Source organism: Salvelinus fontinalis, chromosome 34 (genome assembly GCF_029448725.1).
Source record: "Salvelinus fontinalis isolate EN_2023a chromosome 34, ASM2944872v1, whole genome shotgun sequence".
Classification (NCBI taxonomy): Eukaryota; Metazoa; Chordata; class Actinopteri; order Salmoniformes; family Salmonidae; genus Salvelinus; species Salvelinus fontinalis.
In genome coordinates, this window is record NC_074698.1 from 38,403,278 (window position 1) to 38,421,368 (window position 18,091).

General features: G+C 45.8%; 1 protein-coding gene across 2 annotated transcripts; it reads left to right on the forward strand.

Moving 5' to 3' along the window:
* Positions 1 to 2: 2 nt before the first annotated feature.
* cfap70 (cilia and flagella associated protein 70) lies at positions 3 to 16,205 on the forward strand. Of its 2 annotated transcripts, none has more exons than XM_055898684.1 (26): positions 3 to 177; positions 523 to 706; positions 889 to 987; positions 1,123 to 1,208; positions 1,561 to 1,746; positions 2,095 to 2,277; positions 2,501 to 2,595; positions 2,856 to 2,958; positions 3,084 to 3,218; positions 4,856 to 5,017; positions 6,664 to 6,756; positions 7,066 to 7,157; positions 7,401 to 7,461; positions 7,860 to 8,054; positions 10,137 to 10,268; positions 10,928 to 11,053; positions 11,347 to 11,480; positions 11,755 to 11,870; positions 12,255 to 12,440; positions 12,640 to 12,833; positions 13,338 to 13,490; positions 14,410 to 14,571; positions 14,885 to 14,974; positions 15,154 to 15,255; positions 15,628 to 15,675; positions 15,758 to 16,205. In XM_055898684.1, the coding sequence occupies exons 1-26, from the start codon at positions 106 to 108 to the stop codon at positions 15,836 to 15,838; spliced, it is 3,270 nt and encodes a 1,089-aa protein (XP_055754659.1). In that variant the 5' UTR covers positions 3 to 105; the 3' UTR covers positions 15,839 to 16,205. The 2 variants fall into 2 exon arrangements, with proteins under 2 accessions (XP_055754659.1, XP_055754660.1); XM_055898685.1 differs by having other exon boundaries at positions 15,770 to 16,205.
* The last annotated feature ends 1,886 nt before the right edge of the window (positions 16,206 to 18,091 follow it).

Sequence of the window (18,091 nt, forward strand, 5' to 3'; positions counted from 1 at the left end):
AACGGGGACACTGATGTATTCACCTGCTGCAGTGCAAGGGGGGTTGTTTATCCAGAACAATTAATAAACATTTGACTTCTACTCACTCTGATTTACAAAACCAGAATGGAACAATTTCGTGGTGCGAGAGACAAAGTAACACTCGTGAAAATAACAGTACTTCGTGGAAATAACCTGGTAAGCCTGTATCCCTATCTGGTTTCCAGTACGTTAGTAGCACTGGTAGAATAAGAACAGTCAGTTGTAGCAACTTGCATATATGCCTAACTTGGTGTTTTAAATTCTTGGGTTCTGGGTATCCACAGTTGTGCACTTTTTTTGTCCTAGCTCAGGAAGTACAACTGATTCAGTTAATCAAGAGTTTGATGACTAACTTAATGGATCAAGTGTGTTTGGCTATGACAAAAATGTGCATTCCCGGCTGTGACTGAGCTCTATTGATCAAATTCTGCTAGCTAGCTAACGTTAGTATTATAATAAACACACCCCTAACAAAATGGTATCGCTGTTTTTCACTTTCAGAGGGGCAACAAGGCTGAGTGCATCCTGAACTATGTGAGGGCTGAGTTCAATGGCATCGTCCTGGGGGATTCCCAGAAGCTGGATGCTGCTGTGGATCAGAGCGTGGACTACAACTTCACCTGCAGCTTTGAGTGCTCAGATGCTGCCCACACATTAGATGACATGGCACACAAACCTGTCATATGTGAGCTACTACTAACTAATTCATTATTATGTGTGCTGCTTGTTTCAGATGTTAAAGCCACTATTTATCTTGACGATTGATCCATATCCTCATTGTACCGTGTCTCCCTCGTTCAGCCAGTTGTTCCACAATCTACGGTTGCTTACCAAATTAATCCTCTCTATTGTGTCGTTGTCATTTAGTGACAGTGATTGAGGTCCTTCCCAAGGAGAAGAAGCAGAAGGAGGAGAAGACTGCAGTTATAGGGCAAGCTATAGTGGACTTGCTACCTCTCTTGCATGGTGAGAGACCAACACATTAGATCCAATCAAGTATCCATCTAACTTAATACCTTCCAGGGCCCCCCCCCCCCAAAAAAAAAAAACTCACTCATGTTTGAAATGTAAATGTATTCCTCTCTCTCTCACCCTCAATAGGTCAGGTCAGCTTCTTCTCCACTGTGCTTCTTCATCCAACTCCTGGCTCACCTGCGGAGGCAGCCTCACAGGAGGGCAGCTGTAAAGTAGGAGTAAAAACTAACCAGCACGAGAAACTTTGTCTGTGTGACTTTGTGTGTGACTTTGTGTGTGTGTGTGTGTGTGACTTTGTGTGTGTGTGACTGTGTGTTCATACGTGACTGTGTGTGTGTGTAACTGTGTGTGTGTGTGTGTGTGTGTGTGTGTGTGTGTGTGTGTGTGTGTGTGTGTGTGTGTGTGTGTGTGTGTGTGTGTGTGTGTGTGTGTGTGTGTGTGTGAGACTGTGTGTTCATACGTGACTGTGTGTGTGTGTGACTGTGTTTATATGTATGTGTGTGTGTGTGTGCGTGTGTGCTCTGTTTGTTTGTAATTGACATCCCTCCTCTGCCTGGCACCCAGCCATCTCTAGATGTGACCGTCTGTGTTCCCGAGCCTCTGCTATCCGGCGTCCAGCTGTCTGACTCCAACCTGCTGAAGGTTACTGTGGAGACAGCTTACTCTGTCCCGGAGGTGTGGAACCCTGTCTCTGGGTCTGGTCCTCCCTCCAGCTACGTGGCTGCCCTGCAGGTTCCCCTCACTGCAGAGGTGAGCGTTAAGAGACCTATGTTGCCATCAGGGTTGGGGCCAATTCCATTTCAATTGAGTCAATACAGGAAGTAAAGTGAAATTCCTCTTCTTTTCATGCCATTTGGCAAATATTTGCTATTGAATAGAATGACAACTCTATAGGTTAGTTCACAATCACACTGGAATAGTACAGACCAATTCCCATACTAATGCACTAAAGCATTTTTACTGTGGAAATGTTGTCAACTTTGAACTATTGACAGTAATTCAAGGATACAATGCACACACACAGATGAACCCACAATCCCTATGTCATATGACATTTAACTTTAACTTGTTCCTGACACATTTCTTGTTTCCCCCCAGAAAGAGCAGGTGCTGATGTTCTCCAATGGGCTGCTGAAGGTGGGCGGGGAGAGTGAACCCATGGGAAGACCCAGAAAGTGGCCCCTGGGTCCCCTGTTGGCTCCTGGAGCTCAATTCATACCAGGTGTCTCCATGGAGGGAGAGCCCATTGAAATGGAGGATGGGGATCTCACCAGCATAGAGGTACTCTAGCCTACTTGTACTCTAGTATTATGGTTGGTATAACCATCTCTAGTACTGCCGCACAATCTCACCTTAATACCAAATGAATCAAATGTTTTTATTGTTCTGTCGTTTTTTCAATTATTGTCATTGAGTCATCGTTGTTTGCACTCTCAGTGGTTTGACCAATACATTCTGTGTAATGTATGGATCTCTTCCCCTCATCTCTTCCTGTGTTTTCCAGGACAGGGATTTCCGGAAAGAAGCGGAGACCAATAAGAAGAGAGTGAGCTGGGACACAGAGCGTCGTTGCTTTCTGGATGCAGATGGTGCAGCCTGGTGAGACAGATACACCACCTCACTGCCAACAATCTGCTTCTATTGAGCCTTGCTTTAAACACACAAATCTTGGATTTTTATCTGTAACAAATATAAATAGAGATGCTATGAAGCTACAGTATCCTCAATAAAGTTTTTCAAAATTGAATTGAAAAAAGTTGGCCTATATAATGCACTGCTACCAAATTGCCCTTTGGGAACAATAACGTTTTATTGAATTGAATTGAATTCTCTATCCATGTTCTATCCTCCTCTCTCAGTCTGACCCATAGGATAGCAGAAAGCAGACTGTGGCCAGTAGAGGTCATGAGGTCACCACAGGTTGGAGCCACTAAGGGAGGGAAGGCTGGCAAAGACAAGGGAGTAAGACACTGAATTTCTCCTATTCAGGATCTGATTAAATCACTCTTGGCCATTATTGTTAATATCCTTGCTAATGTTTGTTTGAACTGCCGTTGTGTGTGTGTGTGTGTGTGTCTGTTCAACAGGGTGAGGATGAGACCCAACTCTCCTTCCATGGTGTGGCATACGTGGACATGGCGCCCCTGTTGTACCCCGGGGCGAGGCGTGTCCGTGGGGCATACCGGCTCTACCCCTTCTACGACTCTGACCTACTGGTCAAGGTGAAAGTAGCTTCGACTACAGCCATTCAAGTTTTCTTTAGAATATGGTGTAGTTGGGGCCTCCCAAGTGGCAGCGGTCTAAGGCACTGCATCTCAGTGTTGCGGTGTCACTACAGCCTGGGGTTCGATCTCATTACCGGCTGTGACCGGGAGTACAATAGGACGGCGAACAATTGGCCCAGCGCCGTCCGGATTAGGGGAGGGTTTGGCCGGGGGGGCTTTACTTTTGCTCATCGCACTTTAGCGACACCTTGTGGCGAGCTGGGCTTCTGCAGGCTGACTGCAGTTGTCAGTTGAACGGTGTTTCCACCGACACATTGGTGCAGCTGGCTTCCGGGTTAAGCGAGCAGGTATTAAGCGCAGTTTGGCGGATCATGTTTCAGAAGACGCATGACTCGACCTTCGCCTCTCCGGAGCCCGTTGTGGTGTTGCCGTTATGAGACAAGATCGTAATCACGAAATTGGGGAGAAAAAAAGGGTGGGAAATAAGAATATGGTGTTGACAGGTTTGGTATCGCAAGACTAAGGTGAGATAGTCTTGCAGTGGCAGGTGTGGAGGAACGGTCAATACTAATTTGCCACTCGTGATTATTACAGAACTGCTTTAGGTGTATGTCTGTGTGTGTGAGAGAGACTGTGATATGAGTGGAGAAATGAAACAGACTTGCAGAACAGACTACCAGAACAGAGGCAGCCATGTTGACTAATTCATTCTGAGACACAGCAGTTGTCCAGATTATCATCCATTCTATTCTGTGCCAGTTATTGTGTCCTTGTTGCTCTCTCTCTGTCTATTGGAGTTTTGTTTAAAGTATCATTCTGCTGAGGACATTTGGTTAGTTGTTTTGGTTTGTTTTTGTACATTTCCTATGTAGCTAGATAACACTTTATTGCCCTTTAAAAAAAAATATATGATACCCTCAGGTGTCCTAAAATAGAGAATCAAAACACTTGATGGTCCATGTTATTACAATCTTAAAACAAATTGTTTGTGTTAGCGCAGTACATCTCATAACCATTAGGTTTCTAAGGGCTCTTAGCTTGTACATGAACAAATGTGGAAATATGAGATACATCCGTTAACCACAACACACCTTTGACACATCTTTTAGTATTTCACAGCTGTGCAGCACTGTATCTCTGCAGGGATGGTTTTTACTCATTGCTAATTGGCTTGTTGTGTCATAGTTTGGATTGTTAATGGGGGCTGCTGAGGGGAGGACGGCTCATAATAATGTCTGGAACGGAGCAAATGGAATGGCATCAAACACATGTGTATGATGTATTTGATACCATTCCACTGATTCTGCTCCAGCCATTACCACAAGCCCGTCCGACCCAATTAAGGTGCCACCAACCTCCTGTGATGTGCTCTAATGCTGTCACGCTACCCCTGAGGTGCTGAACTTGAGTTTTTGCATTACCTTGGCAACATAGAACCAAACCACCCCCTGCTGAGTGATTATCTGGTGTTATTATGTGTGACCCGGGTCATGTTCATAAGGCGACAAACGGACTGAAACAGGAGGGACGACTATGGACTTGGTCCAATAAGTACCGTCATTTTCGTTTACCGTTGCAAAATGTTTTGTTACGGTGTGCCCTAATGAACATGACCCTTGTATTGTGTTTGACAGGCTAAGAGAAACATCAGTGTTCTGAGAGAGAGTATCAGGGCTCCGGCCACCCAGGGACGAGGTAGGGCCCCCTCCTCCGTAGGCTCCTGCAAGGCGATCCCTAGTAAGCTGTTTGACGGCGGTCACAAGGGCGGGAAGGACACCAAGGAATCGCCCAAAAGGGTGAGCGACTGACTTACTGCCTTTTTGACCATGATGGGGCTCTGTGTCTCAGACAGTGGCTCTTTCTCAATTCATCATTCCTTGATGCCTAGCACCCTCTCTCCTTGCCTCTTTCTCAGAACACATTGGAGAACAAGGTGAGATGGGAGGGACCTTTGACCTTCTCCTCCAATATGGTTGAGTAGGAGACAAGGAGATAGGATGCAAGGAATCGAAGAAAAACTAACTACTAACTAACTAACTACTGCGATAGAGCTAGGATATGACTTCTTTGTAAAAGGTCTCAATAGCATTCAGTGACATCCTGTTGATAGGCCAGCTGCAGTCTCCCACAGAGCATCTTAGATCAGAGACCCTGATTTCCTCTATGATTGAATTATGGGTCGGCAGCAACAGGACCGCTTCCCAAAGCAATTAGCCTTAATGGCAGCAGCTTGCCAGCGTCGTCAGAGAGCGGTGAATCATCTCGTTAGCTGTTAGCTCATCTGGCCCCTCGCTACACCCCCCCCCACCCCCCGTGGCACAGCAGCTGAAAGATCGACGAAGAAACACACCGACTCATGTGCGTACGCACACATACATACACGGAAACATACACACACACATACACAGCCACCCCACCAACTAAGCATCTGTCATGGCCAGACAAATAACAGGCTCTTACACACAGGCATGCACCCACACACACATGTGCCTCCACAAGTGTGCACACACACGCTCACACACACACACATGCATGCCCACGGATGCACACACACAAAGTGCACAAAGTACACATACATACACACACACAAGCATGCAAGTGTAACAGTTTAAACTTTACGTCGTCCCCTCGCCCCGACACGGGCGCGAACCAGGGACCCTCTGCACACATCAACAACAGTCACCCACGAAGCAGCGTTACCCATCGCTCCACAAAAGCCGAGCAAGAGCAAGGGGCAACACTACTTAAGTCTCAGAGCAAGTGACGTAACTGATTGAAATGCTACTAGCGCGCACCCGCTAACTAGCTAGCCATTTCACATCCGTTACACTCACCCCCCTTTCAACCTCCTCCTTTTCCGCAGCAACCAGTGATCCGGGTCACGGCACCAATGTAACAGTTTAAACTTTACGTCGTCCCCTCGCCCCGACACGGGCGCGAACCAGGGACCCTCTGCACACATCAACAACAGTCACCCACGAAGCAGCGTTACCCATCGCTCCACAAAAGCCGCGGCCCTTGCGGAGCAAGGGGCAACACTACTTAAGTCTCAGAGCAAGTGACGTAACTGATTGAAATGCTACTAGCGCGCACCCGCTAACTAGCTAGCCATTTCACATCCGTTACACAAGCATGCACAGGTACATGAGTTGATCCACACAAACAACAACCTCTCATTCATGGTTCATACACAAGTGTTGCCTAGAAGTGTTGCCTACACATGCCCACATCCAACCAGAAAATAACTGTTTAATGATTGTTCTGAACTGTAGCATGGTTGAAACATGCAGTTGGTTTGCTAGTGTGTATTTCCAACTTGGTCTTTTTGCAATGTCTCATGGCAATATTCTAACTTGTTAAGAGTGAACTAGAAAATAAATATGCTGTGCTTGTTTGCCTTGATTGGTGGGAGAGAAGGACATGGTGATGTGTTTAATTTCAGCCCGGGACACAGGGGAAGTCAGCACCCATTGGCTCTGATAGTGTGACGCTGGTTGAAACTGAACAGCAGCAACAAGTGAACACAGAGGGTCAGGTGAGTTGGGGTTCGGTGAACCATTCAAAAAGATCAAATCTAGGGGTCATGTATACATTTACAATGTAGTCATTTAGCAGACTCTCTCTTATCCAGAGAGACTGACAGGAGCAATTAGAGTAAGTGCCTTGCTCAAGGGCACATCAACAGAGTTTTCACATAGTCAAACCAGCGACCTTTCTGTTACTGGCCCAACGCTCCTAACTGCTAGGCTACCTGCCACCCTCTATAAGTAGTACCTATCATCTCTGTGTACCATTTCCAGTGTATCTATTGCATGTGGCAAATGAACTTGAACCTTGAACTTAGATGTATGCAGATTCCAGAACCTACATCATCATTGAAATCGCTCTTGAGAAGTCACTGGTGCCAAAGAGATCACCGGAAGAGTTAGCCAAAAGGTAACGTAATGTTTGTTCAACTTTAATTAAATATATGGAGTGGCCTCAAAGATAAACATGTAAGTTTGAAGTAATTGAGTGGAAGTACTGCAGTAATATAGATTGGAATGGGAAGAAAAATGGATGGTTTGTTTGAATAGATGTTGTAGTAGCAGTTGTAGTAACGTTGTAGCAATATCCTAGTAATGTTGTTGTAACATTGTTTTATGGTTTACTACGTTTTCTCTACATTTCTGTTGAAAGGGTGATGGAGCTGATACCTCCCAGAGCTCCTTTGCCTCGCAGACCTGCTGGAGCAGAGAGAGTAAACTACCACACACACACATTCCACAAACGCAATCCAATAACATGGTCTGATGATTGCACTTCCCTCAATCATTACATTCACTCTGAGTGATTGCCATCTTGTGGCCATAATCTAGACTTGTGAACACAGTCAAAGGTAGTAGCCTGCTAAAGTAAGTAGAGGCATAAAATGCCAGTGGTTTCCGGTGATGATAGCTGATGTCTCCTGCGGTCCAGCACATCCCAAACCAACGTCACAATTAACCTTATAACGGGCTCTGGGAAATGCAAATCGTTACCAAATGTCATAATTGTTTGAAAACAAGTCTATTTTTAGCATTATTTATCCCTTCCTTCCTTGCGGCTTTGCTTCCGTCCTTGCTTCCCTACTTCCTTCCTTCTATCCTGCTGTACCAGGCTGTGCAGGAGTACCAGGCCCAGATAGCCAGTGTGGCAGGCCAGGTGTTGGAGCAGTACCAGCAGCTGTTCGGGCCTGCCTTCCTGCCCGGAGAGAAGCCTCTGGACCCAACCAGCCAGGAGCAGCGCAAGACCAAGCTCCTGGGAGAACTCAACTATTCTGGGAAGTACTTTGCTTTCAAAGAGCAGATTAAGGTGAGAAAGGGCTGGGTCGCATTCATTAGGCACCAAAAAAAATGACTGAAACAGGCAGAGAATACCTAAACTTAAGAAACAGTTGTTTTTGTTTTCTGTTGCAAAACCTTTTGCTACGGTGTACACTTATGAGTATGATCCTGGTTAGGGGAGTGGGTAAAGGATAATGTTGAGAATGACAGTTGCATGAGCGCTCAATAGCTGCTTTTGGACAGCGGGGTCAGGGCTAACCAGTGGCCAGCTGGTGCTTATCTCCTAAATTCTGGTTAACAAGCCAGTCTGCTTGTTGTTCTTCTCATCTGAGGTCGGTTCCTTACAATGTATTATAGATTTAGTGAAAGATCAATTGGATCCCAAATATTCTGATGCCAGATCTGTTTGTGCAGTCTTTCCAAGTTTGACCAGCGTAGCTCTGTCGTCCCTTTTTAAAGTCTTTTTGAGAAGACAATTCAATGCTGTCTGATACATATGTTTCCCCTTGTATGTTATTCATAAACAACTGTTTTTCATAGAATAGACCCGAAGCATACTTCCAAAGTTGTGGCAAAATGGCTTAAGGACAACAAAGTCAAGGTATTGGAGTGGCCATCACAAAGCCCTGACCTCAATCCTATAGGACATTTGTGGGCAGAGCTGAAAAAGCGTGTGCGAGCAAGGAGGCTTACAAACCTGACTCAGTTACACCAGCTCTGTCAGGAGGAATGGGGCAAAATTCACCCAATTTATTGTTGGAAGCTTGTGGAAGGCTACCCATGACATTTGACCCAAGTTAAACAATTTAAAGGCAATGCTACCAAATACTAATTGAGTGTATGTAAACTTCTGACCAACTGGGAATGTGATGAAAGAAATAAAAGCTGAAATAAATCATTCTCTCTACTATTATTCTGACATTTCACATTCTTAAAATAGTGGAGATCCTAACTGACCTGAGACAGGGAATTTTTACTAGGATTAAATGTCAGGAATTGTGAAACTGAGTTTAAATGTATTTGGCTAAGGTGTATCTAAACTTCCGATTTCAACTGTAAATCTGTGGTGATGTTTCTGCTACCATGTCAGGGTCAATACTCTGTGCTGATGTTTCTGCTACCATGTCATGGCCAGTACTCTGTGCTGATGTTTCGGCTGCCATGTCATGGCCAGTACTCTGTGCTGATGTTTCTGCTGCCATGTCATGGCCAGTACTCTGTGCTGATGTTTCTGCTACCATGTCATGGCCAGTACTCTGTGCTGATGTTTCTGCTGCCATGTCATGGCCAGTACTCTGTGCTGATGTTTCTGCTGCCATGTCATGGCCAGTACTCTGTGGTGATGTTTCTGCTGCCATGTCATGGCCAGTACTCTGTGCTGATGTTTCTGCTGCCATGTCATGGCCAGTACTCTGTGCGGATGTTTCTGCTGCCATGTCAGGGTCAATACTCTGTGCTGATGTTTCTGCTGCCATGTCAGGGTCAATACTCTGTGCTGATGTTTCTGCTGCCATGTCATGGCCAGTACTCTGTGCTGATGTTTCTGCTGCCATGTCATGGCCAGTACTCTGTGGTGATGTTTCTGCTGCCATGTCATGGCCAGTACTCTGTGCTGATGTTTCTGCTGCCATGTCAGGGTCAATACTCTGTGCTGATGTTTCTGCTGCCATGTCATGGCCAGTACTCTGTGCTGATGTTTCTGCTACCATGTCATGGCCAGTACTCTGTGCTGATGTTTCTGCTGCCATGTCATGGCCAGTACTCTGTGCTGATGTTTCTGCTGCCATGTCATGGCCAGTACTCTGTGGTGATGTTTCTGCTACCATGTCATGGCCAGTACTCTGTGCTGATGTTTCTGCTGCCATGTCATGGCCAGTACTCTGTGGTGATGTTTCTGCTGCCATGTCATGGCCAGTACTCTGTGGTGATGTTTCTGCTGCCATGTCATAGCCAGTACTCTGTGGTGATGTTTCTGCTACCATGTTAGGGTCAGTACTCTGTGCTGATGTTCCTGCTGCCATGTCATGGCCAGTACTCTGTGCTGATGTTTATGCTGCCATGTCATAGCCAGTACTCTGTGGTGATGTTCCTTCTACTATGTCATGGCCAGTACTCTGTGGTGCGTATCGTGAGGGAGAAGATGCTGCGGACCGAGGCCTTCTCAGATCCTGAGCAGCTGCAGGCCTTCCTCAGCCAGCTCTATGTGTTCCTGGTGGACGAGATGCACGTCGCCCTCAACAAGGCAAGACACACACACAAACACACATCCTTGCTCACCCTTCCCAGTCCCACCATACATACATTTACATGACCAGTTCTTTCTTTCCATGGATTTCAACCTATTCCGTTCTTCCCTTCTCCCTTCCCTTATGTAGTCTCGTAAACCCGACCACAGGCAAAAACAGTGACTAGGATCTGGTTTCAATGATGGACTCTTTTGGTATAGAGGAACTACGTCACTGCCACTACTTTATCTGCTTTAATAAAATACTAAATAGTAGCTAGCAGGATGGAGATCACAGAGGTTATTGTGTGCATTTCACAAATGGCTAGTTTGCATCATCTATCTTAACTAAAACCACTGCAAAGGTTTTGCCTGTAAACTTTGGTTTTGAATGGCAACGTTCTGGCATGGCTGCCTTGTGATTTGTTGAGAGAGTCCCCAGATGTGTTGTTTTTTTCACATAGGCAGTGACGTGGTTCCTCTCTACCAAAAAAGTCCATAATTGAAACCAGCCCCTAGTCACTGTGTTGCCTAGGGTTGGGTGTTCATAACTCTCCCTTTTTGGGCCCTGTTTGTAACATGCTATATTTGGTGAAATATATTCATTATGTGCAATCGTTTGTGTCCCATAATGTACAAAAGAATACCTAACTGCCTTGCCCTTCTTCTCTCTCCAGACGTTGTCAGTGGATGCCCAGGAGACTCAGCCTCGCCCCCTGGTGGACTGTGCCCAGCTCGTACACTTTGCCAAGGAGGCCCAGCTCAACGGAGACTACCAGCTAGCTGCCCAGTACTACCAGGAGGTAACAGAGTGTTGGAGGGGATCATTTTGGGCAGGGCAAAGTGCTGAAGCACTCATCTTAATCACATTCTGAGTAGTTACACACTGTCTGTCTGCACCACACACCTTGTGCTGCAGTCACTAGAGTGCCTGTGACAAAGCTATTGAATGTTTTCAACCATTGGACCTTTAGTTGTGACGGGATAAAACATCATAACAACGGACATTTCTAAGTATGGTTTTAATTAGTTCAGAAAGGGATGTTCTAACCCTGTTAGTGGGCTTGGTTTGTTTGTGATGATTCTCCCCCTGCAGCAGCTGACTCGTGACCGTAGCGACCCAGCCCACTGGTTTGACTACGGGGTGTTGTACATGCTGACGGCTGACTACCAGAAGGCTGAGGAGTGCTTCCACTACGCTGTGTCCATGGAGCAAACACACCTGCCCAGGTAATAAAGAAGGGGATAGTAACCTGGTTCAGCATTCAGTCTGGTTTAACCAGACTAGGGGAATAGAGGTCCATACTTAAAACTTACATCCAGTGAAACCAGGAACTTGTCATTTGCATGTATACCTCTCATGGGATGAGGGCCCTCCTACAAGCCCTTTCTGGGGGTTTTCACCCCTGCACAATTTTATTTAATTATTTAATGTATTTTTCTTTTATGGGTAAATAAATGAATTACAGAGTCTAACTGAATGATATTCTCTGTCTGTCTGCAGTTTGCTTATGTGTGGTATCCTGGCAGAGATGGATGGACGCCTTGAGGAGGCAGAGACATTCTTTGAAGGAGCCACGTGTGTGGACCCGGCCAATGTGGTGGCCTGGACTCTGTTTGGTAAAAGATGAGAGCCAGGGAGGGAGATGCTAGCCTGGTCTCAGATACTGTATGTTTGTAACAACAACCCTAGGGTTGGCTCTACAGCACAAAGTGATCTAGGACCAGGCTGGAAACGCCTCTATCAAACACAAACAGATACCTCTGTCAGTGAACATCATCTAATCCCAAGAATTCAATACAAAGAAACAAGGACACGCCATAATACTTTAGTAATCATTTATACGGTGTTACAATACTGGAATAATGTGTTGTAATAGAGCATTTTGACTTTAGAAATATTGGTGTCGATTCTAATTCTTCAATTTGGAATCAATTGCGAGTCAGTTCAAAAAAAATTGCCATCCAATGGTGGTGACCATATCATCTGTGGTCACTGGTCAGGCCTGTTCTATGAGGGCCAGGAGAACTCCATCCAGACAGAGATGGCCTTCCTGGAGGCCACCAAGCAGCAGAGGGCAGCCCTGGTGGTCACCCCACCCTGCAGGGTGGAGACAAGGGTGGAGTCACCAGACCTGGGGGAGGAGGAGCAGGAGGTGGCTAACTGTGAGTCGCTAACCATCAAGCCAGGTGAGCACTGAAGTGTAGCAGATGCAGTATCGCTAGCTGGTTAGCCGAGCGACAAATCGAGCATCGTGCGGTGGCGCCACCCTGCTTGAGACTAGACGTATTGTCAGCCTTGTTCAACCAAGACCATGCTTTGTGAGTGTGAGGTGTTGTTGTGCAAGAGGTCAAACTCATTTCTGTGATCTACTTTTTTTGGCTGTAGATGTGGATGGAGACACAGAAGCCAGTGTGGTGACCGGGTCTCAGAGCTGCCAGGGCAGCATGCCTGGGGAGGGATACAAGGGAGGTGCTGAGGCTGAACCTAGTGCCATGCGACACTTAGCAACCCCCACCAGACTAAACACCACCATCTATATGGAGACAGTGCAGTTCCTGCTGCAGAACAACGCACTACAGGTCAGCAACATGAGCACACACACACACACACACACACACACACACACACACACACACACACACACACACACACACACACACACACACACACACACACACACACACACACACACACACACACACACACACACACACACACACACACACACAGCTACTAGACACACATGCTGTATAGAAGACTATGGATGTGTATACACTAAACCGTGGCCCAATCCAACAGAAGATAATGAGTGAAAAACACATACAGTATGTTAGACTGGTGAGCTACTATAGCTCTGTATAATAGTATCTCTCTCACACTGTCTTCATGCTTATCACTCTTTAATTTGGCCAATATTCTGAGACGAGATCTGTGCATCAGTCCAGACACATATTTGTCAGCCTTCCCTCTGTGTCCTGTGTTTGCTACAGATGGTAGATGATAAAAAGAGACTGCACGGTGATCCATGTGGTTTATTGTGCTAATGTTTCTAATCTTGTCCAATTCTGACCCTTTGTCCACAGATGGCCCAGAGAGCGCTGGCCCAGGAGCTCTTGTGTCCAGAGGGGGGTCTGAGCAGCTCCTACCACCTGGCCCTGGCCCGCCTGCAGCTGCTCAGGGCAGAGTACGGCAGCGCCGAGTCCAGCCTGAAGGAGGCACTCAACGACAGCTTTCAGGTAGAGCCAACAGACATTTCCAGCCCAATTCCCAGACACAAATTAAGCCTGGTCCAGGAGTAAAAAGCATTCTCAATGGAGATTCTCAATTGAAAGAGCTTATTAGTTCAGAACTAGGCTGAATCTGTGTCTGAGAAGCTGGCCCTTCAAGTTCAACTTTCAACTTTATTGTTTCAAAGGAAATTGGTTTTGCAGCAATTTGATGATAATCTGATGCTTCTAAATGGTTTATATATTTTTCCATACAGGAATCAAATGTCTAACACATTAGTGTGATCCCTGCAGGAATTGAACCCACAACCTTGGTGTTATTAAAACCATGCTCTAACTAAGTGATCTATACAGGACCTGATTGCTATATTGTATATTCTGGGCACGTATAGGACCCAGATGTTTATTCTGGACACGTATAGGACCCAGCTGTATATTCTGGACACGTATAGGACCCAGATGTATATTCTGGACACATATAGGACCCAGATGTATATTCTGGACACGTATAGGGTCCAGATGTGTGTATTCTGGACACGTATAGGGTCCAGATGTGTGTATTCTGGACACGTATAGGACCCAGATGTGTATATTCTGGACACGTATAGGACCCAGATGTGTGTATTCTGGACACGTATAGGGTCCAGATGTGTGTATTCTGGACACGTATAGGGTCCAGATGTGTGTATTCTGGACACGTATAGGACCCCGATGTGTATATTCTGAACACGTATAGGACCCCGATGTGTATATTCTGGACACGTATAGGACCCAGATGTGTATATTCTGGACACGTATGGGACCCAGATGTGTGTATTCTGGACACGTATAGGGTCCAGATGTGTGTATTCTGGACACGTATAGGGTCCAGATGTGTGTATTCTGGACACGTATAGGACCCAGATGTGTGTATTTTGGACATGTATAGGACCCAGATGTATGGGCGTTGTTTGGGCACATACACCACCTGACTGGGGAGTTTGGGAAGGCCCAGGAGTGTTACGAGAGAACCCTGGACTTTGTGACGGATGCCACAGACACACACCCCATCTACCTGCGCCTGGGATCCATCTACCTGCAGGAAGGGGAGGTGAGATGGACAGGGGGTGGGGGTCACACACACCACCTGGGACCTGAGAACAATGTATTTACTACTGGGGAATATTCAGGAGTTGGTAGTTGTTTTGGTGGAAACTGAACAATACATTATTCTAAAAATATTAAAGTTACCCACTAATTAACTCCCTGTAATTAAGTCCCTAGGAGTGTGTGAGATTCATTGTTTTTGGTCTGTTAGTTTGACTCTGCACCTCGTCCACCAATTAGGTGTTATGTCTCCAGCTCCTACCTACCGATGTGTGCCAACATGATTGAAATTAACACTTTATGTATTAACACTTAAGTTTCAGAGGGCGAAAACAACTTACCTGCGCGCCTGCAAGAGCTCCCCCTCCTGCCTCACCTGGCTGGGACTAGGGATCGCCTGTTACCGGGTAAAAATACAATTTCTACTCTTCCCAAGCTCCTCTAGAAATGATACTGCTCTTTTTGATTATGTATCAAGGATATATTTGTGTGTATGTGCATTTTTATTATTTATTTAACCTTTTATTTAACCAGGCTAGTTAGGAATACGTTCTTAGTTGCTGTGTGTGTGTGTGCCCACACACAGCTAGGGGAGCTGACTGAAGCAGAGGATGCACTGACAGAGGCCAACATCCTGAACAACGGGAACGCGGAGGTGTGGGGTTACCTGTCTCTAGTTTGTTTGCAGGTGAGCATCCAGTCCATAGAAATAGAATCCATAAAACGGTTCTCCCAATTCAAGTCAATGATGGCCAGCCAGATTGCCAGAGTTTGAGGTTTCAAACCCTTTCTATGGCTTGTGTTTCTATGATCCAAACCTTATGATGTCACCACCATAGAATTACATATCGAATGAACGGATCTCTGTTGTTACATCTTGTTATGTGGGACTGAGTGCTATAGTATATACACAGTACAGTATATAGTGTGTGTAGAAGGGGGCCAGAAGAGAATTGGCTCCTTTAGGGCCGTGTACTGGGGTTTTTGACACAAACAAAGAGTTCAGGTGAAATCCATGTGTATTAACCCTCAAGTGTGTGTGTGTGGTTGTGTGTTTCAGACGGGCCGAAGACTTGAGGCAGAGCAGTCCTACAAATACGCCCTGAAGGTTGTTCCTCTCTGAATTGTTTCAAAACAATGTTATTGATATGTATATGCATTTAATGAAGTAATTGACTTTTATTTCCCAGTTGAACTTCCAGAAAGAGGCAGTTCTTCGTGAGATCAAGGCACTCCAAGATCATGTTGGCTTTGGAAATCCATGTTTCTGAAGAACAACTGCCGGCACCATCAAGGATTTAGATTAAAAAACAAAGATGAATTGTAATTCTGGTTGGTAAATACCTAATGGTTGGCATCGCAAAGTGACTGAATTGTGGAAGGAATTACACATCAATGACATCAATGAGACACTTGTCTCCATCTTCAGCTATATCTGATTAAAAGTTGTTACTTTTGCATAATGTAGGATATAATATTGTGACACAACAAAGATGTGCAGATCCAGAGAGAGTATCTGTCCAATGGTGGAAAAAGTACTAATTTGTCATACTTGAATTAAATTAAAGAAACCTTGATGATAATGACTAAAGTGAAAGTCACCCAGTAAAATATTGCTTTAGTAAAAGTCTACAAGTATCTGGTTTTAAATGTACTTAAGTATCAACAGTTTAAGTAAATGCTATAAATCTAATTCCTTATATTAAGCAAACCAGATGGCACAATTCTTAGGACAGGCAGGGGCACATCAACAATCAGACCCCATTCGCCACAATCGCAATAACGCTTGAGTAATGTACAGTTTATAAGCTACTTCCTACTGCATATAGTATATTGTATTTGTCCAATGTGCCGAATACAACAGGTAGACCTTACTGTGAGATGCTTACTTACAAGCCCTTAACCAACAATGCAGTTTTAAGAAAATACAACAAAAAGTAAGAGATAAGAATAACAAATGATTAAAGGGCAGCAGTAAATAACAACATTTACTCAATTTGCTATGTACAGGGGGTACCGGTGTCCAGGTAATTGAGGTAATATGTACATGTTCGTAGAGTTATTAAAGTGACTATGCATAGATAATAACAGAGAGTAGCAGCAGTGTTCCAGAGGAGGGGGGGGGGGGGGGGGGCGACAATGCAAATAGTCTGGGTAGCCATTTGATTAGCTGTTCAGGAGTCTTATGGCTTGGGGGTAGAAGCTATTTAGGAGCCTCTTGGACCTAGACTTGGCGCTCCGGTACCGCTTGCCGTGCGGTAGCAGAGAGAACAGTCTATGACTAGGGTGGCTGGAGTCTTTGACAATTTTTAGGGCCTTCCTCTGACACCGCCTGGTATAGAGGTCCAGGAAGCCTGGACCCGGTGATGTACTGGGCCGTACGCACTACCCTCTGTAGTGCCTTGCGGTCGGAGGCCGAGTAGTTGCCATACCAGGCAGTAATGCAACCCGTCAGGATGCTCTCGATGGTGCAGCTGTAAAACATTTTGAGGATCTGAGGACCCATGCCAAATCTTTTCAGTCTCCTGAGGGGGATTAGGTTTTGTCATGCCCTCTTCACGACTGTCTTGGTCTGCTTGGACCATGTTAGTTTGTTGGTGATGTGGACGCCAAGGAACTTGAAGCTCTCAACCTGCTCCACTACATTCCCGTCGATGAGAATGGGGGCGTACTCGGTCCTCCTTTTTCTGTAGTCCACAATCATCTCCTTTGTCTTGATCACGTTGTGGGAGAGGTTGTTGTCCTTGCACCACATGGTCAAGTCTCTGACCTCCCTATAGGGTGTCTCATCGTTGTCGGTTTTCAGGCCTACTACCACTGTTGTGTCATCAGCAAACTTAATGATGGTGTTGGAGTCGTGAATGGCCGTGCAGTCATGAGTGAACAGGGAGTACAGGAGGGGACTGAGCACGGACCCCGTGTTGAGGATCAGCGTGGCAGATGTGTTGTTACCTACCCTTATCACCTGGGGGCGGACCGTCAGGAAGTCCAGGATCCAGTTGCAGAGGGTGGTGTTTAGTACTAGGGTCCATAGCTTAGTGATGAGCTTTGAGGGCACTATAGTGTTGAGCTGAGCTGTAGTCAATGAATAGCATTCTCACATAGGTGTTCCTTTTGTCCAGGTGTGAAAGGGCAGTGTGGAGTGCAATTGAGATTGCATCATCTGTGGATATGTTGGTGCGGTATGCAAATTGGAGTGGGTCTAGGGTTTCTAGGATAGTGGTGTTGATGTGAGCCATTACCAGCCTTTCAAAGCATTCCATGGCTACAGACGTGAGTGCTACGGGTCGGTAGTCATTTAGGCAGGTTACCTTAGTGTTCTTGGGCACATGGCCTATGGTGGTCTCTGGCTGCGGAGAGCGTGATCATATAGTCGTCCGGAACATCTGGTGCTCTCATGCGTGTTTCAGTGTTACTTGCCTCGAAGCTAGCGTAGAAGTGATTTAGCCCCTCTGGTAGGATTGTGTCACTGAGCAGCTCTCGGCTGTGCTTCCCTTTGTAGTCTGTAATAGTTTGCAGGCCCT